Genomic DNA, 25,402 nt, shown 5'->3' on the forward strand with positions numbered 1-25,402 from the left:
CTGTTAGTTGGGATGTTGCATGTTCGCACGTGATCTCAGTCCAAAAGCAAAAATCAAAATAATGAGAAAAGTAAAGATGCAACATGACACTGTATTCAGCCCAGCTTTCATCAATAAAAACTCTTAAAGAAACCATGTCTTCACATAGCCCTGAGACATGAATTTATTGAGCTAAACAAAAAATGTGTTTGTTACATATTCGTGTTTACAAAGATTTTGTTTTGAGATAATATTTATGTCTGAAAGTAAACCATTATAGTCTAATCCCATCATACAATGTGATGCGTGAAGCATCATGCCTCTTTCCTCATGCATGGCCAAACTCGGTTAACCGTCATGTCCCAAGGGTGGATCACTGACAGGGACGGCTGGAATACTCTACTTTAATTCAGACAGTCCCTGTGGATGACACGGGGTCTCTCATTTAGGCTGCATGTGTTGTGCACTTTTTTGTATATTCTTAAACTATTTATTCGAGTTGATCAGACCGATCAGTCTACTTGTGGTGTGGACTACAGCCTAGTGAAAGCAAAACTTGCTAAGTCAATGTCATAAACCTTTGCAGTGAATAGGGTAGTCTAATGCATCAGCTAAATGGGTGCCATCCCAACCACCCATCGCCATGTGATCTCATATCGATAAATTAATCATGACCCAATAATGTTGTTATAGAATTATATTGCTCGGTGGAAGAATGTTATTGTAATTTTTTATAAATAAATGATAACATGTATTAAACATTGGTGGCATTTGTATTGGGCTACAGTATTAATGATATTACCGCCTTTGTATAAAAGCAATAGGCATTTGAGGCCATGCTATATTGCGAATACCCTTTAGCCATGACTATATTCACAACAGTGTTGTACTGGTGTTGCTTAATGTGCTCCATTCTTCTTCCAGGACAACCAGAGGCAGCAAATGAAGAAGTCACCCAAAGATGTTGCCCAATGCCAGTGGACAGTGGGCAGCATGAAGTTCCTTGCACAGGGATGTTGGCATTCTTGGGTGCATTGCCATGTTTTTGGGTCCCCAGAGTGAGGAGGCATTGAAGTGCCTTTGCTCAGGCAGCAAAATATCTGTCTTATTTTTGGGGAAAACTCATAATGGAGCAAGAGCAGGGTAACACAGTGGATTTAGATCACAACCAGGGCTATAAAATCTATTCACGTTGGGATACGTTTGCATTTACGCTCCTTTGTCTCCTGTCACCCTCAGCCCTCTGATTGAATCAGAGCCAGCTGTGAAGTGTCCGCTAACTGCACCACCATGGACACCAGTCAGTCCTGCGAGGTCCCCAAAGTGAGAACAGATCCTCATTTTAGAAGATTTGTATAAAATCAGGAAAATTACTAAACTTAGACCCCCCCTTATTGAGCCCCATCCATAATCATCCCAGCTCCAATCATCTCAGTAAATTTACAGATATGATTTGTAGCATAAAATAATAAAATACTAAATAATAAACTGCCACTTTTACATAGGCTTATATTACTGTATTTGTTCATATTGACAGTTTGGAGTGTTATTTAAAAACGGTGCAGTATTATTTAATCCACACCATTTCAGATGCACATTAGTTCCTGTTCTCTCATACACACTGGATACGATATTGCGACAATTAAATTTTGGGGAGAAAAAAATTGCGTGTATCTTTCCATAGCCTATTAAAGCCTTTAAAATATATGCGAAGAGAACGTAGCCTAAATAAAAAATATAAATAACTCTTTTTTTGCCATATTACCACCATTGTTCAAGTTCTCCTTTGAGCCGTAGCTCGCTTTTCGAAGTGCATTATAGCCTTAGTAAGCGAGCAAGCAAGACCGTGAAAACATGCAATCGCAGAACGCAGCCGATTTCATGTGGACACTGGACAGATTTTGAATCGGGAGCCAACTTCGTCTCGTTCGTGTTCATTGAACGTTTACCAATGTTTGGCGCTTCTTGATGACGTATTGTGCGACTACCTACCATGTGTTTTCAGGCGAAGAAACGTTTCCAGTTATGCCAAGATGGCTACCTCCATATCACAAGAGCTCGAGGATTTATTAAACCCATTACCGAAATTTGCAGACCCTGAGGATGACCAGGATGAAGGTATCGCGTGTAGACGTTGCTCTTTCTCATAATAGACAAAAGTTATCTTTTTTGTCTTGGTACGTTTGTTTAATCTCTAACGACCCTACGTGTGGAAAACCTTTCAAGAAACGCGGTATCGATAAGTTACCCTACTAACTTTGTAAAGAAAACAATTTCTCGGTTTTAGAGTCATAAATAATAGTTTCATTTTGTTCATACCACCTAATAGACCACCTAAACTCACCCGTGCATTTCATTTCACTTGTGCGTGAATTTTAATTCGCATGTAGTGAAACGGTAATTCGTGAATAACGTGGTAGCATCGTTGGGTTTCATCACATGCATAACGCTATCAGTTGAGGTTAGCCGGCTCGCCGACGAGAACGCTCGTCACAGTTAATTATAAACAAATATATATGAATGTGGTCGAAGTTTGTAATTCATATTTATTTAAAACGACTGAATGTGATTAGTGATGTAGGCAGTGCTCAGTTTGTGCATGCGGCGACGCTAATGTCTAAGTATGGGAGGTCTTATCAGTCTAATTTCAGAATTGGATTTCCTGTACAGAATAAAGTATCTCTCTGTAAAGCGATTAAACCCAGTAAATGCATACATTTAGTTAATCCTTTGTGCGCTTTTAGAAGTGAGTTGTAGGGTGCATTGCTAGGCTTGTAAGATGTAAGCTCTGTAATTCGAATGTCAAGTTTCTCATGTGAGGGGCCTGGTTCAGTAGCCGGGCCAGTATTTGAGAAATAGTGTAATAGTTTAGACCTGAGGTCGTCTTCCTCCTCATCTATTTTTATATTTATCTATTGATTGTTTTCACGTGACGTCATACCGCACATGGTTGGTTTGCACTCAGTCGAAGTCAGTATGTTTTCGGTGACCTTACACTTGGGATCTAAACCCATTTTTCGATGCCTAATTTTATCTACCTACCAAACTAGTCTAGCTGACGATACATTTAAAATCTAAATTCAGGCTTCATCCTGCCTGGCCAACTAACTAGCTAGTCTACCTCACTGGTTGGCCATCAATAGATCTAGCTTCGCCTGTTAGGTGGTCCATCTAATTGTTAGATGAACCACCTATTTGCGAATAAATCTTACATTAATAAATTGCAGAAAAACATGCCCAGATATATTTATTTTTTGATTAAGGTTAAATGTTGCGAAAACATCCGAAGTGTATAACAACGATGTGCTGTAGGAATTCAGCTGTGAAGGTCGTAGGATAGGCCTAGGTGACTTATTTCGGAGCAGTTCTTCACCGATCCGGTTCGGGGACGAGCCTGGCTCAGCCTGCACGATCGAGGCGGGTTTTCTTTGCATCCACCTCGAGTATTCATTCACTGCACGACTTTCTTGTTCCTGAAGAATGAGTCTGAAGTCCCTGCACGACTCTCGTTTGCTGTGAGCTGGAGTCGGTGAACGAGAGCGAGTCTGAAGTTGAACCAGTCACTGCATGACTCTTGCCGTTGTTCCCGGGATTCTAAAAGAGAGCATTGAAGGAACAGGTGGACGAATCCGTGAACGAATCCTTTTAGGGAACCGATTCAAACGATTTGTGTCCGCGAAAGGAACTGTAACGCACACCATTACACGTCATCATTTGATATTTATCCAGTCCCTCAACCAATCCCGGGACTTCCTTACCCCGTGTGCGTAGTTCTCTCATTGTTTTCTCTCCATGTTCCCATCCTCTCAGAGACCAACGCTAAGCTAATAGAGAAGTTTGACGAGGGCGAGGATGATGATGACGAAGGCGCGGCTGTCAGCAGGCTGCGCGCGCACGCGTCCGCTCCTCTGTCCGAAACGGACCGCCGGTACCTGGGAAAGGCGACGTCGCGAAAGCAGCTGCAGCAGGACTCGGAGGGTTCCGGTGAGTCGAGCGGCCGCATATTGCATCGATCAGGGAGACATAAAAGGGACCTTTTTTATGTAGGTGTTCCTCACTTGGCGGATGTGGGTGACTTTCTGATCTCCACTGTTGTGATCGAGCGAATTACATTGCGTGACTTGTAATCGTGGATAGATGTGTCAGTTGGAAACCAAATGGAAGACGCAGAGAACCCTGCCCCTTGGTGGGTGTGCAGCGTCTGCTCTGATTGGCTGTGCTTCAAGGCTAATACGCTGGCAGCTCGCCCTAGACATTCTCTTGGCCCCTTCATAATTGAGAAAAACGTTTGCTATTCTGATACATCCAAAATGGTCTATATCCAGTTCTGCACTGTTTTTGTGTGCCTCCACAGATTAAAAAGTTTCTCTGCATTAAGAATGAATCTTTGCTTACACTCATGCACACTGCTACGTGCTTTGTTGGACGAATAGTGAATGATTAATATATTAAACATTTTCATAAATCAGCTTCTGATATATATTATCTGCAGAATTGAATTTTGTCCAATTGCAGGGCTTGCTGTGGGCAAGGAAATTCCCATACCGCTTAATCATCTAGTAATGTCAGCTTTGCTTGTTTGTTTGCATGTTTCTGCTCAAATAAACACAGTAGGGCTGTTAAAGAAATCCCTGTTCCCCCACAGAAGGTAGGTGTTTGGATTAAAGCAGATTTACAAGTCAATCGCCAGTAATAATGAATGTTTGACTTGATCAGACAGTTGATTTGAACTGATATTTAATCATGGTTTCTGCAAATGTTGATCTGCACATCTGTTCTTGCTTTTCTGTGGTGGTCTGCATTTTTAATTGGCTCTGTTGCTACTGTACATAGGCTATAGTTCATCATTCACAATCCATGCTTTTCTTGCTTTTGAGTGTACTAGTATAGGTGTAGATGAACTGCAGAGCAGACCATGATACTCACAGAGGGATTACCGTTCTTTCTGTCATGCAGGAGATGAAGAGGATGACGAAGAAGAGGAAATTGACGAAGAGGATGATGTTGAAGATGAAGAGCAGCTTGATGAAGGCAGGGACCTGTCGGCGGAAGAGGAAGATGGAGATGAGGGCAGAAGTGCTGAAAGCGATGAGGAAGGCATAGCTCGGATGAAGACGCTGGTGAGGAAGATGAAGGGGACCGACATTGGCTTTCCCGCCGAGGCTGACCTCTTCAAGCTGACCGAGGGGATGGACGATCTCGGAGAGAGTGAGGAGGAGGAGGAGGGGACGGAGGACTCTGAGGAAGAGGACGGAGAAAGCGAGGAGGATGAAGATGGGAGTGAGGAAGACGATGACGAGGAGAAGATGCAGGATGACGATGAGGGTGCTGTGCTGACGTTTTCAAAAGAAAAAGTCAGTGATGAGGTGGAAAAAGGGAAGGCGGTGAAAAATCAACTCGGTGGGTATTTTCATTTTAAAATTTAAAATTTTTAAAAATTTAAAATAGCTTAATTTATTAGTCTTGAGAGGCATGGCTAGAACTCCTGGCATTACTTTGCTATAGTGATGATCCTTAGAATTGATAACCATTCTGTTTTTCGCAGCTCTGTGGGACCAGCTGCTGGAAGGACGAATCAAACTTCAGAAAGCTCTGCTGACAGCCAATCAGCTTCCCCAGCCGCTTGCCTTCCCAGAGTTCAAGAGGAGGGGCGGGCCAGAGTTCGCAGGAGCACTGAAGAACAGTGAGTAGAAAAGACCATAGAAATCTGTTTCTCTGACCTGCACTGCTTTGTATTCCCTCTATTTCCTAATGACCTCAGTTACCAAACAAATATGTCTGCTCTGGGTTTTGAGCTAATGCACAGCTTTACAATTCCTTATTCAGAGTAACACGAGTTACACCTATCGTGGTCGTCTTCCATCCTGTTCCATTCACAGAGAAAATGAACTGGGCCTAGACATGGGTTATTTGCTAATTAGGGATATTGATATATGAATAAATGCTCCTCTCTGGTAGAAATTCAGCTGTCTATGTATGATTGACAGGGTGAAACTGGGCTAGAACGCTTGGTTCCTCTGGTGTGCTGCTTCTGCCCCTGATGCCGCACTCAGTGACAGGGGCAGGGGAGTATTCATGGGGGCAAATCGGGGTGAGGCTACTATAATATAAGAATCCAGGCCCATTAATGTAGCCTTGTACTGGTGCAGCCAAGCAGGGTTTTTATTCAGTTCCTTTAACGCAAACCAATGGATCTGTGGCACTTTGCAAAACGAGTAGCTTGAATTAAATCCACAAGTGAGGTTATGGATTTTGAAGCAAATGAAGTTGGTGGTTGTTGAGCGTCTGCGTGTTTGTATGTGGGGGCAGTGGAGCTGGGGAGCGGGTACGTTTTTTAATAGAACAGAATTTATGAGTTATTCATATGGATGTATATATACGGGCATATATGAGATGTTTGGCATTCATGGCTGAAATGGCACCTGGGTCTGGTTGTAATTCGACCAATGCCACTTGGGACCCTATGGATGCTGATCTTAAGGTATGTGTTTATATGTTAGGATTGAGGGCAAAGTGTGATGTGTGATTTATATTCAGTATATTCCAGACACCCTCAGACCGCAGCTCTGTAGTCCCTGTGGTAACCTCATGACACAGCGTAGGCATGAAATTAATTGGAAACAAAGGCAGGACATAATTAATTAGGCTGCAATTTCTTCCTCCCTTTTTTAATCTCTGCCAAATATTATAATGCAGCACATTTATTTGGAGTATGACTTACTCTGAAAATTGTTCCTGTCAGGACAGATGAATGGCAAAGTGAATTTAGAATTACAATCCTTATTTTTATGTTGAGTATAGACGTGGATACCAGCAGCTACCCTGCAAGAGAGAGAGAGAGAGAGTCTTGTTGGCCTCATGTCCTTTGTTGTTTTCCGCAGTTACTCAAACCAGCCACTCGGTGTCACTGTTTGACACGACCCAGGGAGGTCATCGCACCCAAACAAAAAAAAAAAAACAAAACAAATTTTTGTTTTTGTTTATTTTATCGAAATTTTTTTTCCTGCACATTTAAAGGGATTAGCTGTTGTTATCACACATGCGGCTGTCGTACCTGAAAAAGTGCAGATGAGGTGGGCAGCCGGAGCCCCTCTCGAGCCGAAGCGCGCGCGATTTGCGCAGTTTGTTTTGCGCCGCCGTGATTGTTTATTGAAATTACCAGCTGTCTGAGGGAGGAGAGCCCTTAGCGGGGCCACTCGGCGATCACATCTGCATGCGCGCGCTTCCCGGGCGCTGATTAATTGTGAAGTGGCCCTGGAAAGCTCGGAGAAGGCCGCTCGGACGCCTGTTTGGCTGGATAAAACCACAACAGCGGGCCTGGAGAGCCCTGATTTGTTTTTGTTGTTCTCCGTCTGCGTGAGCCGAGTCAAGAGGCTGGGGGGGGGGGCCTCTATCACATTGAGCCTGATAGGGCGAATTGATCGGCGGCGCTCCCGTTCGCTCGTCGTCCGCCGTCCGCCGCCCGCCGCGCGTTCGTCTCTGACTGCGCGGCCCGACCCGACCGGCACGTGCTCGAACCAGGGCTCCCGCCTCCACCGGACCCGTCCTCCTCCTCCTCCTCCTCCTCCTCCGCCAGCCCGGTCCATTAGGATGGGAGCGGGACGCGCGCTCCTGCGGGGCGGAGTTCCGCTAACGTCACTCCACCGCGCCTCCCTCGCGTCTCCGGTTCGCGCCGGTCCCTCCCCTCTCCGCTCCTCCTCTCTCCTCTCTCCTCCTCTCTCCTCTCCTCCTCTCCCCCCGCCGCGCGGCCTCTCCTCCGCTCTTCGTTTTTTTGAAATACTGCGGCTTTTTTCCCCCTCTTCCGCGGCGCGGCGGCGGCGGCTTCCTCAAAGTGGCCAGTTCTGCCGGGTGATTTACTGCGAAATTGCTTATAAATTGAAGTAGAAAATGTTTTGCAGACCTGGCAGCTTTCAGGCCCGGCTCCCATTTGTCACCCGGCATTTCCTTTTGTGTATAGCGCCGGAGTTAATTAGGCTGCTCGCCGCGGTCGGCCGCCGTAATTTATGTGAGATGAAAGGTCTGGGAGAAAAAGCTGAGCTGAAGTTGAATATTTTTTTACCCGAGTGCGTTTTATTCGCCCGCCTTTGTCTCTTGTTTGTTCTGGTTTAGTTACAGCGAGGGCTTATTCCTGCCAGCTGTGATGTTCCTCTGCCTCCAAATGAAGAAAATTTCTTTGCAAACACAAAACAAAAAAACATTTTGACACCCGATCCTCGTTCCGACGGTGGAAGTAGCACGTCGACGCCGCGCGGGAGGAAGGGCCCGTCTGATTTCGCCGGAATGAAGCGGTCGTGAAAATCGGCCCCTTGTTTTTTTTGTTCGCTTGCATTGCAAGGCTTCTGACCAATCGTGTTCTTCGGTTACTGAGCGATGGAAACGTAACAGCATCGTTCCGCTTGGCTATTCCACATTCCGTCAGCTGGATCCCGGCTCGCCCCTGACCTGTCCCACTCCTCCTCTCTCTCTCTCTCTCTCTCTCTCTCTCTCTCTCTCCAGTTCAGGGAGCTCCTAGCAGGGCATGGGCTTGTGTTTGCTGAGCAGAGTCGTTGCACGTGTGCTAGTGCCACACTGAGCGGCCTTGTGCTTCGGCTCCTCTGGTCTCCACTGACCAGCCCAGTTCCCTACCTATGAATACATGATGACTGGGCACAGGCCAGTCTTCTCCGCGGCACAGTCGGGCCCAGGGCTGGCACGAGCGGGAGCCTGGCGCAAGCTGGCACAGTCTGCTACGCTGGCCTTCGCCCTCGAACCTGGAGTAGCAGCACGCGTTTACTTCACAGTTTGCATTTTTGAGCGATGAGTGCAAACGAAGAAAAGGGTTCGATTCGTCAATCATCACATGATCCTCTATCACTAGAATTAACATGGAAGGGTGTTTTTTAGTACAGTGGACTATGTGGTAGATGGTAGGGATGTGAACACTCGATTGTCAGCCGCGAGCCCGCATGCAGAATATTAAATTGAAATGATTTTCGATCGAAATAAAAACCGTTAAAAGATCACCAAATGTTACCTAGGCTACTGCTCTAAACGGGTAATGGAGGGGGTTGGGCGGGGCTGGTTGTCATTAACTTTAACATTACTTACCATCAATGGCAAACGAGTGCCGTGTGGAATGACTTTGAAAAGCTCAATGAAAACACTGATCGGGGCAAATTGTTTGCTGCCAAATTCGCATGCCACACAGCAAGCACCTATGATGGCAACCCTCCTGAGAACCAAACATCTGAGGCCAAGGGGTCACAGCGAACAAGCCTTCAACTTCGCAGTGAGACCTCATCAGTGTGACCGCTGTCCAGCCGAAACCACGGCAGATGGTAATTGCTAAAATGGTAACGAAAGACACGCTCCCCGTAAGGATGGTAGAGGGCGAAGGGTTTTGGGGCATTTGGTGAGCCCGAATATCCCGTGCGATGTGCCGTTGCGGGAAAAGCCATCACAGCTGGACGTGAATGTAGTGAAACAGCCTCTTCTCTCTGTGCCGTTTTATCCACAGTCCGACAGTGTTGTGATAACCATCTGTGCAGCACTGAGACCGACGTGTTTATAACTTGCCACTTGTAGATTGGGTCATGCGTTTAGCTGCACAGTGAACAAAGAGGCATACTATCATTCTGGAAAAAGTGTGGCAATGCCTACTATTTATTTGTTAAATGTTTTAATCTTGTGATCTGAACTGATTCAAGTAGTGGCGTGTTTTCATTAGCGATATCTGACATAAAACCGTTTAAAAAAAAAAAAAGATTTGTCGGTAATCGCCCTTTTCAGACAGCAGCTAGTGGACAGTCAGAAACGTGTGTCGTTCACATCGCTGGTAGATAGAGGGGGAAGATATTGAAGAGGGGAATTGGAATCAGGGTGGGGCGGTGTCTCCTTCCCAGACTGACCATCTAGACCATGACTTGGGGCCAAAGACTGCAGTTTTCCAAACAAGAAGCAGACTCCAAACCCCCCCCCCCCGACTCCATCGGCATGCCAGTCTCTCCCCACCCTCCTCATGTGTGTAAGCGCGCAGCCTGTCAGCTCCATGCTTTGCTCTGCTGCGGCTACAGAACGTGTACAAAAAATCACCTGGAACCTGAACTCTGGGAGCCAGTGGGGTTCCAGCTGTACAGGGGAGAGGGGTTTTCGGGTCAGTTAACGGTGAATGGAATGGGAATCGATGACTGGCTCAGAGGGAACCCAAGGCTACCGAACGTATAGCTGTTAGCGCAGTGCTAGCGGGGGAACAGGGGGCCTCCGTGCCCGCCTAGCTGTGGGGGCTGATTGAAGAGAATTGTGGGAAGGGAACTGGGTTTTTTTTAGGTGGAACTGCGTCTTGGGGAATCGCTCACCCCTCAAGTGTATCGGCTGAGAATTACAGGAACGTCCTGCACTAAATGGGAAAAATGAGCCTGCTCCAGCAGTCTGCTGATTAAGTCAAATTTTTATTTTTTATTTATATGGTATGTGTGGTGTGTGTGTTTGTGGTGTGTCTCTCTGCGTGTGCATGTCTGTGTGTGTACGTGTGTGTGCGCACACTTGTGTGTGTGTCTGTGTTATGAGTGTGTAGGTGTGTTTGTGCGTGTGTGTGCATGCGTTTGTGTGAGTGAGTGAGTGTGTATGTGCGTGCGCTTGTGTGAGTGAGTGTGTGTGGCTGTGAGTGATTGTGTGTGATTGTGTGTGGTTGTGTGTGTGTGTGTGTGTGTGTGCTTGTATGTGTGTGTCTGTGTTGTGCCAGTGCAGTGTGTGGTCTGTTGTGCGTGTGTGTGTTTGTGTTGAGATGGTGTGTTTGTGTTGTATGTGTGTTGGTGTTGGTGGGGTGGTTGGTTGTGCCAGTGCTTTGTGCTGCTGTTGCCAGATGCAGGGTGGTTGGTTTGTGTTGCCAGATGCAGGGTGGTTGGTCTGCGTTGCCAGATGCAGGGTGGTTGGTCTGCGTTGCCAGATGCAGGGTGGTTGGTCTGCGTTGCCAGATGCAGGGTGGTTGGTCTGCGTTGCCAGATGCAGGGTGGTTGGTCTGCGTTGCCAGATGCAGGGTGGTTGGTCTGCGTTGCCAGATGCAGGGTGGTTGATCTGCGTTGCCAGATGCAGGGTTGTATATCTCTCTGCTGGACGGCCCGGTCTCCCTGCAGCCTGGTGTCACATCTGCAGACCCAGCTGTGCTCCTGTGGGGCGCCAGGCGTGTATTCAGCAGCCCAAAGTCCTCCTCCGCTCCGGTGGTCTGCCTCTGGGGTCGCCGGTGTCCCGGGATCCTCCAGCTCTGCCCCCCCCCCACCCCACCCCCCCTCCCCACGCTCAGCGGTGTGGTGTTAAGGATCACGCTGCTGTTCGGGCTCGATAATTTGGGGGCCTCCTTTTGCTCCTCTGTATTTTGCCATCATGGGCCTGGAAGTCTGCCAGCAGCACAATAATCTTTTGTGTTTTTGCGTGTGTGTGTGTGTGTGTGTGTGTGTTTTTCTCCCCCCCCCCCACCCCCCGCTTTCATAATCAACAGCCGCACGTAATAGGATTCCTCCGGCCACAGGCAATTAATGGCGTTTGTCCCCCCCCCCCCCCATCCCTTTTTTTCCCCTAACGCTGGTGAGCTGATCTTGAGACTGCCAGTGACTGGCCGCTCCTCATTTGCATATTTATTGCAGTGGAAAGAAATACAGCGAATGAGTGATGTGGAGCCCGTCTCCTGAATTCTAAACAGAACATTATTGTGAAGGGGGGGTATGAAGGTGTGGGGTGGGGGGGGGGGGATGGTGTACCAGTGTACAGTTGATTAAAGTTGGACAAAGCAAGATCGGTAATATGCCTGCTTCTTATTCTTTATGTATACACAAACACACACACATACGCACACAAGCATGAATGGACACGCGCACGCACACACACACACACACACAGTGCAGTCCATAGGTATTTGGAGAGTGACACAGTTTTTTGTTTTGGCTCTGTTTTGTTGTAAATGAAATGACAATGAATAAGAGGTTGAAGTGCAGACTGTCAGATTTAATGGAGGGGGTATTTACACCCATATCCAGTGACCATGTAGTGATCCATAGACATCACCTGATTCTGGGTGATCTTCTCTGGTGATGCTCTGCCAGGCCCCTCCTGCAGCCATCTTCAGCTCCTGCTTGTTTTGGGGGGATTTTTGCCTTCAGTTTTGTCTTCTGTATATGAAAAGCACGTTCAGTTGGATTCTGGCCGGGTGCACTGAAACACTCCTTGGTTGCTTTAGTGGTGTGTTTGGCGTCATTGTCCTTCTGCAAGATCAAACGAATTCTGAGCCATTTGGTTGGATCTGAGCAGATGAGATGTTTCTGTACTCTTCAGCATTCGTCCTGCTGCTGCCATCAGCAGTCACATCATCGATAAAGACAAGTGAGCCAGCTCCAGTGCCCATACGCGCCCAAGCAGAGACAACGCCTCCACCTTGTTTCACAGATAAGGGTGTGCTTTGGATCATGAGCAGTTCCTTTAATTCTCCACATTTATCTCTTTCCATCGCTTTGGTACAGGTTAATGCTCAACTTGTCTGTTTATAAGCATTTGTTCCTGGACTCTACAGTTTTTTAAATGTATTTTTTAAAATCAAACTCTGACCTGGAAGTTCTTGAGGCTTACCTGTGGTTTGCGTCTTGCAATGAACCATATAAGGTTGTGCAGGTTTAATCTTCTCTTTATTTTAGTCTTTCACACATCTAAGCCTTGTTGCCTACATCCTGGAGGGTGTTCTTGATCTTTTCGAGGGTTGAAAAGGGGCTTTTATGCACAATTGAAAGAGTTCTTCGGTCATCCACCACAGTGGTCTTCCGTGGTCAACCAGGCTGTTTGCTATTGCTGAGCTCACCAGTGTGTTTCTTGCTTCTTATCAATGTACCAAACAGTTGATCTGACACGCCCTGTGTTTTTGGCTATGTATCCTATCTATTTATTCCCATTCAGATCCATCCAACCAAATTCCCCAAAACTCCCTGGTGTGCACTCTTCAGTCTACTCTGAATAAGGTCATACTCTATCTCAAGAATAAGTACGTCTGTGCGAGCGCTTCAGACTGTTGCATTCTGAGATCTGGCAGGTCTTTACCTATCTCGCTGATTTACTGAGTGCGTTTACGGTGGTGAATCACTGTAGACCCCGCCAGGGCAGGAGGAGCAGGGCGGGGTGGGGGGTGGTGGGGGTGTAAGGAACGCCGGAGAACTGGCGCTCGGCTCTAAAACTCGTCGGAAATGAGAAGCTGAGCCGGATTCTGCCGGCGCGGCAGATTGGCAGCGACATCAAATTATTCCCGCATTAGGGCCCCGAGGCGTAATCCGCCCGCCCCCCCAGCGCCCCCCCGCGCCCCTCCCCAAACGTGTAACTTTTGTCGACGTAAACGGCGGATTTCACGCCCTGCCATTAATCTGTCGGATTAGGGCCGCCGTTCGGAGGAGTCACGTTTTTTTTTAAAATGAATTCCTCTCTCCTTCCCTTTCGTCTTTGACTGGGGTGTAAAAAAAGGGGGTTCCGGTTAGACGCGGGTCGCTTTCTTTCGTCCGCCACCCCGGGCGGAAGCTGTCCTTGCTGACCCCCCTACCCCCCCCCCCCCCCCGCCGGAGCAGTGACTCCCCCGCAGGCCCCCCCGTGAGCAGTGACACCCCCGCTGGCCCCCCCGTGAGCAGTGACACCGCACGGCCCCCCTGCAGCACCCCGCCGCCCCCGTGAGCATGTGCAGCCAGCTTTCACGCTGACGGAGACGTGTGTTTCCGTGGCGCCCACATTACTACCTGCTGAGGTGATTTCTGCGGCAGAGCGAAGTCTGACGATCTGCCGTGTACCTGCGAGTCGTTTACCCCCCCCCCCACCCTCGCTCTCACCACCCTCTTTCTTTCCTTTTCCTGTTTTTCTTACTTTATGTTTTTTTCTGTTATTGTCCCCCAGTTTGCATCGTTCTTCTCTTTCCCCATATCTGTCTCATTTTCTCTCTCTCTGGGCCTCTCTCACACTGTCTCACACTTTCTCGCTCACACACTCTCACACTCCCACCCTATCTCTCTCCCTCTCCTTCCCTCTCTCCCTCCCTCTAATTCCCTCTGTCTCTGTCCCTCTCCTCCCCTCCCTCCATCCCTTTCTCTCCCTCTCTCTCTCTCTCTCCCTCCCTCCCTCTCTCTGTATCTCTCAGTTCTCTCGGTTTCTCCCCCCCTCTCTCCCTCTCTCCCTGCTCCCCCTGCTTGTTGTGCTGGGAGACGGTCTCTCTCATCTCATCCCCCCTGGACGTGTGTGTGTTTGCTCTCAGGTCACAAGGCCCTGAAGGCCCTGCAGAGGTCCCTCCTGGAGCTGCAGGACGTGCTCCTGCACCAGACCCCGGAGACCCGGGCCGTCGCGCTGGGCCGGGCCCCGGGGCCCCACAGGTGAGGCCCCTCTCTCTCCCCGCTCCTCGCCCAGGTTAACGAGGGTCCCGTGGAAAACGGCACCTCTAATTAAAGCACATCTAACACGCTGCTTCCTCTTCCTCGCATGGCCACAGCACACAGGGGCTGCTTAGATCCACCCCCACTCAGTTAACTCAGTTTCTGATGTCGGTGCGGTCTTTTCTGATAGGGTAAGCTTGTGAAGAAATTTCAGCGTTTACTGGAGATGTCGCACAGTGCGTCCATTTTCCTGCTACAGTGGCACTGTCTAGCTGACATGCCGATACGACTCCGTCAGTTCTGAAGGACGCGCGTATTTGAGCCGTACAGCACAGGAGGCCGGGCTGCATCGTGAATATCATCACGGCTGCGGGGGCGTTGCTAGGCGACGCGCGACGCACGGCCCCTCGTGCCGCAAGACGCGCTGCGGCGTGCAGAAATGATTGATGACGCGGCGTTATGCGTTTCTGAAATATTGTTTGTAATTTAGGGCTGGAGCGCTCGGAGTGTCGCAAACGGCGGCGGCGGTCACGCTAACGCTGGATTCCATGGTTTTGCTACGCAGAAAAAAAAAGGCAAAACGCGTGACAAAAATAAATGCGTTCTGTAAACACTGATATTCCGAGACTTTTTTTTTTTTTTTTAAGATTGGAACGGGCAGTGACCCAGACTTGAACCACAGCAAAATAATTACTCCCGTTTCTTTCTGTTTCTTTGAGCCAATCATCTCTCGGTGTCTGACCGATGTGTTGTTTATTGACCATAACGTTTATGCAGCCTTTTGAATTTGAATGAAAATTTGAAAGCAAGATGTCATGTTTAAGCTACCTTGTGCGACATGAGTAAGTTAAAACAATCTACTCCTCGGGTTTTTAAATGTAACGTGTTTCAGAAATTTGTTTTGATCTGAACGCCAAAACATTGCGTGTCTTATTTCGTCATGCTAGTCCGGCTATTATATCCCGCTTCTGTAACAGTTGTCTTAGTAAAATTATGAATGGCAAATTTTATGTGCTTTTATTGTGAGTTAGCATGTAGCAGAAATAGTTATTTTTATCGGAACGCAGGTTTGCGTAAACGCAGATTTTGAAATGTCCCGCGTTCTAAAGCATTACATGGACTACTGAAACAGCCCGTTTGATTGGCTGTTGCTGTATCGAATTTACAATTACTGTAGAGTGTGGTCTCAGCCAATCAGCATTCAGGATTTAGACGACCCCTTTTATAATGTGGGTTTCTTTCCTCCACAAAGCCCTTCAGGAAGAGACTGTAGCAGATTGATCCCAACGTCTTTTCCCTCAGAGCATCAGAACTGAACATTGCGCTATGTACAGAGATTCTCTTGATCTCAGTGTTCTTTTTTCTGAGGTGGGCAAGCTCACCTCAGCCAGATCAATGTATGGCACCCACTGAAGTGATGCATTGCTACCATCGTGCTCCAGAACACACTACACATGAGCTGATTGAGTTGTTTAGACCTGTGTGTGTGTGTGTGTACACGTTTATATGTGTGCACACTTAGATGTGTGCATGCTTGTTTGTGTGTGTGTGTTTGTGTCTGTGTGCGTGTGCGTGCATGTGTGCGCGTTTGTGTGTGTGCGCGCGCGCGTGTGTGTGTGTGTGTGTGTGTGTGTGTGTGTGTGTGTGTGTGTTCACGTGCATTGCCTCCCCTGCCTGTAACTCCCAGTGTCTTTTGTGGCAGTGAGGATGAAGAAGTGAAAAGCGATCAGGAGGAAGAGGAGGACCTGGACCAGGACGAGGAGAAAAGGCCCCCGAAACGCAAGCTGGAAATGTCGGAGTACCCCGAATTCATGGCCAAGCGCTTCGCTGCCTACCAGCCCTACCGTGACGCCACTCTGCAGAAATGGCACGACAAGACCCGTCTGTCCATGGGGAAAATGGGCAAGGTACAGCCCAGCTCTCCTGCGCTCTCAGCTATACGATCTGACTAACCTACACCATCTCCCTTACCTATACCATCTCTCTGACTTATACCTTCCCTCTAACCTACACCATCTCCCTTACCTGTACCATCTCCCTTACCTATACCATCTCTCTGACCTATACCTTCCCTCTAACCTACACCATCTCTCTAACTTACACCTTCCCTCTAACCTACACCATCTCCCTTACCTATACCATCTCTGTGACCTATACCATCTCTCTGACCTATACCTTCCCTCTAACCTACACCATCTCTCTAACTTACACCTTCTCTCTAACCTATACCGTCTTTCTGACCTATCTTCTTTCTAACCTACATTATCTCTAACCTATACCATCTCTCTGGTCTAAAACATTTCTCTAACCTACACCATCTCCCTTACCTATACCATTTCTCTAACCTACACCATCTCCCTTACCTATACCATTTCTCTGACCTACACCAGCTCTCTAGCTCAGGGCTCTGTCTGGTGGCCCCACTGACCAGTTTTCCATCCAGGCCAGTAAATCACGCATTATTGGTTGCCTGGTGTGCTACCAAATATTTGTATTTGTTTTACCTCAAAAGTGGAGTTTTTTTTGGTTTTCTTCCATTTCCATCCAACCATTAATTGTTAGATATCCTCTTCCTGTGCTCTAATGTGGACTTAGTGGATCCCCTTGTGTTGGTCCTTCAGCAATAAGCTGAGATCGGTCAGAGAATGGATTCCGCTTTGCATCTATCGATCTGATTGGCCGAACAAGCGCTTGCATGGGTGCGCTCCACTCGAGCTGCAGTTTCCAATAAAAATCTGTACCGGATCTCTTACTCATATGAACTCTAAATCAGCTCTACACCCGATCCTGTTTACACTGACTCTCTTACCCACACCAGCTCGCAGGTACAGTCTCTACCTGCTGTGCCGGAAATAGAGGGAGCTCCCAAGACCAGGGCAAATCTTCTGGAAGCACGAATAGGGGCTTTTTTTCCCCCTTATTCTGAGGAAATGAAGTCTTTGTGGTTTAGAGGCTTTGTCCCTGTTCTCGAGGATTGGGGAGCGCACTGTGTTTCTTTCAGGGCGTCGCTACACTGCGCTGAAGCCACGCTCGACACAGAAATATCAGCGCGGAGCACGCAGCTGGAGGCTGGCGCCATATTAGCATGGAGCGAGCTCTTCCTGCTTAATTCCCCTTTGATCTTCTCTGTTCCCGGAGATGGGATTGTCTGCTCCGTGCCCCTCTGGGGGAAAAAAAAAAAGACACTTTTTACTTTTTGCCGAAGGACTTTGACCGAAGGCTTTGCCTTTCCCTGCTCCTGTCTCTCTCACTCGGGACGGCCTCTAATGCCTGTTCTACAACGCTGAGGGGCTGTGCCTAGCGGGCGGCGCGGATTCCCTGAGCTTAAGGCTACAGAGCCGTTAGCGAATGCTATTATAACTCCAGCCTTGCTGGTGTGACGGGCGCCATTGAGTCTGCAGCTTTTTTGTTACATTACATTACAGGCATTTAGCAGATCCAAAAAACATATTTTGAGCTCTTATCCAGAGCGACTTACACAACTTTTTACACAGCATTTTACATTGTATCCATTTATACAGCTGGATAGATACTGAAGCAATGCAGGTTAAGTACCTTGCTCAAGGGTACAACGGCAGTGTCCTTACCCGGGAATCGAACCTGCGACCTTTCGGTTACAAGCCCAGTTCCTTACCCACTGTGCCACACTCCGTCCTCCGTCCTTTTTGTGTTCCTCAAAGTCACCCCAGGCAGTCGTTTTAAACGCTAGATCATGAATGACTTCAGTAGTACATCATACATGATGCCATGTTGTCATGACCGTCACATGACTTCGACACAGTTTTTCTTAATAGTACACTGTGCTGTCTTGCCTCTGTCCGAATGTTTGCCTGTAATGAAATGTGGGAAGTGTTGAATCAGTTGCGCGTTGCTCTGTGCGGGTATGAGGCGGGTTCGACTGCTCGTGCGGGCTGTAGTGGGCGTCGGTCGGGACGGCGGGATGGCGGGAGGGGCCTGACCGGACGCCTCCGTCTCTACCCCCGCAGGGCTTCGCCGCCTTCGACAGGAGCATCCTGACGCAGGTGGAGCAGGTGCTCATGGACAAGGAGAGGCTGCTCCGTCGCACCCAGACCAAGAGGTCCGAGTACCGGGTCCTGGGCCGGGCTGACCCCGCGACCTCTGACCCGACCGGAGCCACGGCAGAGGAGCAGGTAGAGGCGGGGCCGGGGGCGGGGCCGGGGGCGGGGGGAATCATGGGACATGTATTTTGAGCGATGGAAACTATGCATACATATGAAATGCCTGTTTTTACTGCCATGCTTGCCGGTGGGTACAAACTTCCTGAAATGTTCATACCAGCATCTCTAGTAACAGTCCTCTTAAGTATGTTTCGGAAACAAAATGCTTGTTGGCCTTACTAAAAAAAAAACTAAAAAAAAAGTTCCCCAGCCTTTGTATTAGTATTAAGTTCCTCTACATTAAAAGTTCTGTTGGTAGTCTTGTATAGCAAGGACTTGTGTAGTAAGTATAACGTGTATAAGTTCACTTCAGTGCGTACTATGATTTCTGCGTCCTTCCAAGTATGCATTCATCAGGGAATTTGTGTGCACACATTACATTACATTACATTCATTTGGCAGACGCTTTTATCCAAAGCGACGTACAAAAAGTGCATTTCATGGCCATAGACAACTTCTAAACACAGGTTCAGTAAGGTACAATACTTATTTTGTACAGCTATTTCTAGCCAATAACACAGTTCACACAGTGAACACTATTCTGACCTAACCTCTACAAAACGAACTAAGCAGAAGAATAAGCTACAGCCAGCCCCCACACCAGCTCTCGCATACTCGTCTTTGAGCAGAACCTCGCGTGCCTGTTATAAACCCAGCTGGTCTTTAAGCAGAGCCGTACGCGGCTCATAGAAACCCAGCTCGTCTTTGAGCAGAACCTGACAGAAGCCCAGCTCGCTCAGCGCGGTGAGCAGTTAGCCGCAGTTAGCCGCAGCGGTTAGCCGCAGCAGGCAGCAGCAGGCTGCGATAGCGCAAACTTGAGCCTCCAGCAGAGTCCCCCCTCAGGACCGGGGGGCCGGCGGCGGCGGCGGGGGGGCTGTCACAATCTGCGGTCTCCCAGTCAGATCCATGGCAGCCGCTGACGGGGGGGGGGGGGGGTATTAAGATGCAGCCACATTAACAAAGTCGCTCTGTATCTTAATTGAATCTACCCACGGAGTGCAGCCCCTGGATTGTATTAACCTGAAATATAGGCAGTGCGCTGCCAGGACACGGCCCTCGCTGATAAAACACTGGGTTATTCGTCCCAATCCCTAATCCCGCTGTAATCGCTTTCCGCGGATGTGTCTCTCGCCATTTTGCGCGCGAGTCGCGAGGTTGAAGACGAGGGCGTTCGCCGATAGGCTGATATATTACACGCCCGCCATTTTCCTGCTGCTGTTCTTATTGTACCCTGGGCTCATATTACCCACCCCTCCTCCTCCCACACACACACAGAGGCAGACACACACACACACACACACACACACACACACACACAGAGGCAGGCACACACACACACACACACACGGACACACACACACACACACACACACACTCACACGCACTCACACGCACGCTCGTGCACGCACACACACACGCACTCACACAAGGGCACTGACACATACACACATGGATACTCATGCACACACACACGCACACAGTCACACACACACACACACACATGGATACTCATGCACACACACACACACACACACACAAGGGCACTGACACGCACACAATCACACACACACTCGGATGCACATGCACACACACACACACACACACACATTGGATTTGTGTCACATTATCCTGAACAGAGTGCTTGTATCTCTGGGCTGTGGAGTGTGGGACTTCACCTCCTCCATCTCTAACTGACAAGGACCCCCCCCCCCCCTCCCTCCTCCTCTTTCTCCTCTTCCATCTTGTTCTTCCCCTCGCCTCCTTTTTTCATTTCAGACGGAGGAGGTAGCACTGAAGGCCAACGCTCATCTCAAAGACCTGGATGAAGAAATCTTTGATGACGACGATTTCTATCACCAGGTGAGTCAGCCAGCGAAGTGCTTTATCGGTGGGTCTGTAAGGCTCAGTGTCATACTGTGATACGCATCCTTTTCTGCATCACAGCGCTTACAAAATACTTTGGTTCAGTGATTATAATTGGAGCACAGAGAAATGGATAATGGAAAGCAGGGATGGGTAACCAGGATAGCCAGGCTGATAGTTCATTGCTGGCTGCGGTGGGCTTGTTACCCTCCTGGACGGTGCAGGAGGGAGCTGGAGAAGGTGAGTCCAGGTTAAGAGACCTGCTGAAGGGCACCGCTCTGGGACTTGAGTGCATGGCTTCAGCTTTGCAGCTTTCAGGGTGAACCGGCACGGACCGCTCTGTGATTGGTGCGGCCACCTCGAAGGGGGCGGGATTGATGAACGATGACCACGGCTGTGTGTTGCAGACATTTTTCAGGGGCAGTGACAGAGCGTCAGACACATTTCAGGGGAGTGACAGAGCCTCAGACAGATTTCAGGGGAGTGACAGAGCCTCAGACAGTTTTCAGGGGAGTGACAGAGCGTCAGACACCTTTCAGGGGCAGTGACATCACCTCAGGCAGCTTTCAGGGGCAGTGACAGAGCGTCAGATACCTTTCAGGGATAGAGACAGAGCATCAGACACCTTTCAGGGACAGTGACAATGCGTCAGACACCTTTCAGGGACAGTGATTAAGCTTCAGACACCTTTCAGGGGGAGTGACAGAGCTTCAGACAGCTTTCAGGGGGAGTGACAGAGCTTCAGACAGCTTTCAGGGCCCAGTTCCTCTTGTCCTTTGCGGGCCACCGTCCCCCCTCCCTTGTGCGTCCCGTTCAGGAAAGCTGGCTGCCTGCGGGGGGAGCGGGGGCGGGCTCAGGGGGAGCGGGGGCGGGCTCAGGGGGAGCGGACGTCTCCTCGGTGCGCGTGCTTATGCACCAATAACGCGTGTAATTTAATGTGCGTAGCCTGGCAGCGCCGCTAGCATTCGCCGAAACGTCTCAGTCAGCAAGTCTGCGCGCGGGCCATAAATCAGGCCTGCCGAGCGAGGGGCCGCCCCCGCGCCCGGTCCCGCTCGCACCGCCATCCATAAACGCCGTCTCCGCTTAGACGTAGCGCAGCCGCGCGGGAGCCTTCCCAGGAGCCACTTCGCCAAACTCCCGGGACTAACGGAACCCCGCAACATGTTGTTGTCACGCCGACGGCGCCCGTTGTGGGAGCCGCGAGCGGAAGCTCCGCACAGGTGCGGTTGTTTACACCGTGTTAAAGTGTTATTATTCCTCTCTCTGTTGGTCATTCTCTCTCTCTTTGCCCTGGTCCTGTAACGGATGTCGGTGGCCATGTTGGAGGCCGGGGTTCCGGCTACGTTAGCGACGTTAGCGGGGGCTCGTTTAAAGAAGCGGCTGCAGACGGCGGGTTTAAAAGCGGGCGCGGCTCGGCCCTGCCCTGCCCCTGGCGGTTCTGTCCCCGTGCCTTCTCTGCGAGCACGGGGGGGGGGGGGAGGCTCGTTAGCGTCCTCAGAGAGCTGGGGGGGGGGAGACGCGCTCCACCGCCCGCGCGTTCGCCGGGGTTCGTCTCCCGCGCCCGCCGCCGTGCCACCCCGCCGCCGCCGCTCCGCTCTGGCACGCCGCCCCCCCCCCCGGCGCCCCGCATCTGTTTGGGCTCTCCGGGAGGGGGCTCGCCCCGGCGTCCCGCCGCTCCCCGCTAACCGCTTAGCCGCTGTTTGGCAGCCCTGCTCCGCCCGGCGCTCCGCTGGCAGACATCTGCTGAGCCCGCGGGCTTCCGCACCCGCATTTCCCCCACCCCCTCCCTGCGACGCCATCTCCAATCCCCCACCCCCTCCCTGCGACGCCATCTCCAATCCCCCACCCCCTCCCTGCGACGCCATCTCCAATGTCCCCACCCCCTCCCTGCGACACCATCTCCAATGCCCCCACCCCCTCCCTGCGACGCCATCTCCAATCCCCCCACCCCCTCCCTGCGATGCCATCTCCAATGCCCCCACCCCCTCCCTGTGATGCCATCTCCAATGCCCCCAGCCCCTCCCTGTGATGCCATCTCCAATGTCCCCACCCCCTCCCTGCGATGTAATCTCCAATGTTCCCACCCCTCCCTGTGATGCAATCTCTGATCTCCTCACCCCTTGTATTGCATGAGCTGTAGAATCTATGGAAGTGTACTCTTTGCTGTGAAGTGACTATATGCAGGAGAGCCAGGCACATTCCTGACAAGCAGCTAGGCTCCGCCCTGACAGGCAGGTAGGCTCAGCCCTGACAGGCGGCTAGGCTCCTCCCTCACAGGCAGCTAGGCTCCGCCCTGACAGGCAGCTAGGCTCTGCCCCGACAGGCACTTTGCTGCAGCCATTTCTCTGACCCTTCGCAGTGGGGCAGCGGCAGGAGATGACATCATGACAAAAGCTCTCCTGCTTACCGTCACATCGCCTGTCCGCCGGCCTCCAGGTGCTCGTCTCACAAGCTCTCTTTTCTGACGAGCAGGACCGTCTCTCCCCCCATCCACCCTTTCGGTGTGCTCAGTTCCAGGGTGCTGATGGAGGCCCCTCCCTGTAAAGTGGTGCACAGCTGTGACACATCTAAAACACATACTGCCTTGCTATCCCTGTTTCTTCATCTCTGGCTCTCCCTCTCTCTTCCTCTCTCACTGAGCAGTGGGGGAAAGAGTGAGAGGGAGAGCAGTAATGCTGGGCTGTGAGAGAGGGAGAGACATAGGGAGGGAGGGAGAGAGAGAAAGAGAGAGAGGGAGGGAGGGAGGGAAAGACAGATAGGGAGGGAGGGAGAGAGAGAAAGAGCAGTAACAGCGGGCTCTGTGTGCGAGTGAGGGAGGGAGGGAGGGAGGGAGGGAGGGAGAGAGAGAGAGAGAGAGAGGGAGAGAGGGAGAGGGGGAGAGAGCAGTAACTCTGGGCTGTGAGGGAGGGAGAGAGAGAGAGAGAGAGCAGTAACTCTGGCCCTGGGTACGAGCAGCTGTGTGGCCCTCTGGCCTGGGGCGCCGTGTTTGCCGAGCGGCTCTCCCCAGCTTCGCCGCGCGGGCGGTGTCATGTCGCGGCGGATTGCGGAGCTCACGCCCGAGCCGCGCGGGGCGGTGGCGGTGATGGAGCAGGGCAGATAAACTGACGGATGGGCTGCCAGCGAGATTTTTGGGGAATCGGCGAGATAAACAGGCCCGCGCCAGAGCGCTCTGCGTCGCGCTGATAATAAACACGACGTTCTCCGGGCCGCGTTGGCGACTTCTGACTAACCAGGGGGGGTGTGGGGTGGCGGGTGGGGGGGGGTGCTGTGGCGGTGGAGCTAAACCCCCCCCCCTCCCCCCCCCCTCGTGGTTGAGCGTGCTGATATAAGGGCCCGTGTTTGTAACCCGCCACGCTGATGTGTTTGTAGATGCTGCCGGGTCACTGCTCACTAATCATCAGGCCAGCGCGTGTCAGGGGCGGGGGGGGCGTTGGGGGGGCTCGTTCAGAGTAATGGAGCGCAATTACAGGCCTGGCTGCTGGAGCCTGGAGCCCGCCTCGTTTAGAGGCTCTGTTTTTTTTTACCACATGGAAATTTCAGCATCGCTGCCGGTTCCAGAGAAGCAGCGCGACAGTTACAGCCGTCCAGGAGCCAGAATCACGATACACTGGCATAGCTGAGTGCCTATTGGCTCCGCAAGTTTTTCTGCCCCTCCCACTCCCCCCTTTTTTTTCTTCCATTAAAATCGGCGTCAAACTGCAATGTTCACTCAAATAGTGGTTACTGGTTAGGCACAATTATTAAAACATTTTCTTCTTGCTCTTGCAAGAGAGGTGAGGAATGATTTGATCTATAATAGCCCAACCCTTTGCTGTTGACCCAGCAGTCCAGCTGAAAGGACCTTCTTCAGAACCCTTAGTTGTTGCTAGCCGCCTAGCCGTACGGCTAAGGGTCTGGGGGCCTGGCTCATGTTATTGTCAGTAGCTTGGGAAAAGTATACGATCCAGTGTTTCCCCGCCCTACGTAGAGGCAGAATTTCTGAATTTCTGGCACCATTGCTAAAATTTTTTAAAGCTATGCTTAGGGGCTAATGGGTCCTTTGCCTCTTTTGTTGAAGCAAAAATTAAATAGTAAAGCTGTGGTCCATGTAATGTGACAAAATCTTTTTTCATTGACGCTACTATCAGCGACCATTACTCTTTTGCCATATTGTCGCATTGTTTACGTTCAGCCATGAAACTAAATAGTTGTGCTCATTAACTTTAGCTTTTAAGTCTGCTTGTAATACGTGAGGTCTTTGGTAGCTGTTAGCTGGATCAGGGAGCATAGTGGGACCCTTATTGTGTTTGGTACCCCAGCCCATCCACTCCGAGTGCTAAACACGTACAGGTGGTGGACGACTGGCTTTATGTTGGTGTGAACGAGACACTGGCACGTGTGTGTGTGTGTGTGTGTGTGTGTGTGAGTGTATGTATATGTGTGTGTGTGCGCGCGCATGTGTGAGAGAGAGTGGGTGTGTGTGTGTGAGTGTATGTATATGTGTGTGTGTGCATGCTTGAGTGTGTGCATGCGCGTGTGTGTGAGAGAGAGAGAGTGTGTGTGTGTGTATGTGAGAGAGAGTGTGTGTGTGTGTGTGTGTGTGCGTGCGTGTGTGTGAGAGAGAGTGGGTGTGTGTGTGTGTGTGTGTGTGTGTGTGTGTGAGTGTATGTATATGTGTGTGTGCGTGTCCGTGTGTGAGAGAGAGAGAGTGTGTGTGTGTGTATGAGAGAGAGAGAGTGATACTGTAGGGGCGGGTGTCTCTCTCCCTCCCAAGGTGCCCTGTGTGCTCAGGCTCTGCAGCATGGCCTCTTCAGGGCACTTGGCAGCCTGGCGCGTCTCTCGCTGGCAGAGTGGCTCCTGCCTCGTGGCTGCTGACCCCTGCGGAGGCCTCAGCCCTGCCATCTGTGCCCGCTCTGTGCCCGCTCCGTGCCCAGGGCCGGGTGGGGTGCCCAAACCCCCCCCCCCCCCCCAAAAACACTCATAGCCCCACAAACACACACCTGTCACAGCTCGGAACCCACAAAGTTAACGAGAGTAAAGTGC

The 25,402-nt window shown here is 50.4% G+C and overlaps 1 protein-coding gene across 4 annotated transcripts in view; it reads left to right on the forward strand.

The window, feature by feature from the left end:
* Positions 1-1,937: 1,937 nt before the first annotated feature.
* The window catches only part of aatf (apoptosis antagonizing transcription factor), a 39,695-nt gene continuing 16,230 nt past the window's right edge, over positions 1,938-25,402 (forward strand). For all 4 annotated transcript variants that reach the window (XM_064350066.1, XM_064350068.1, XM_064350065.1 and 1 more), the window contains exons 1-8: positions 1,938-2,097; positions 3,790-3,963; positions 4,936-5,379; positions 5,525-5,662; positions 14,225-14,339; positions 16,042-16,246; positions 18,326-18,490; positions 20,294-20,377. In XM_064350066.1, the coding sequence (XP_064206136.1) occupies positions 2,013-2,097; positions 3,790-3,963; positions 4,936-5,379; positions 5,525-5,662; positions 14,225-14,339; positions 16,042-16,246; positions 18,326-18,490; positions 20,294-20,377 (1,410 nt within the window). In that variant the 5' untranslated portion in view covers positions 1,938-2,012. The remainder of the gene's footprint in view (positions 2,098-3,789; positions 3,964-4,935; positions 5,380-5,524; positions 5,663-14,224; positions 14,340-16,041; positions 16,247-18,325; positions 18,491-20,293; positions 20,378-25,402) is intronic.

Source organism: Anguilla rostrata, chromosome 9 (genome assembly GCF_018555375.3).
Source record: "Anguilla rostrata isolate EN2019 chromosome 9, ASM1855537v3, whole genome shotgun sequence".
Taxonomy (NCBI): domain Eukaryota; kingdom Metazoa; phylum Chordata; class Actinopteri; order Anguilliformes; family Anguillidae; genus Anguilla; species Anguilla rostrata.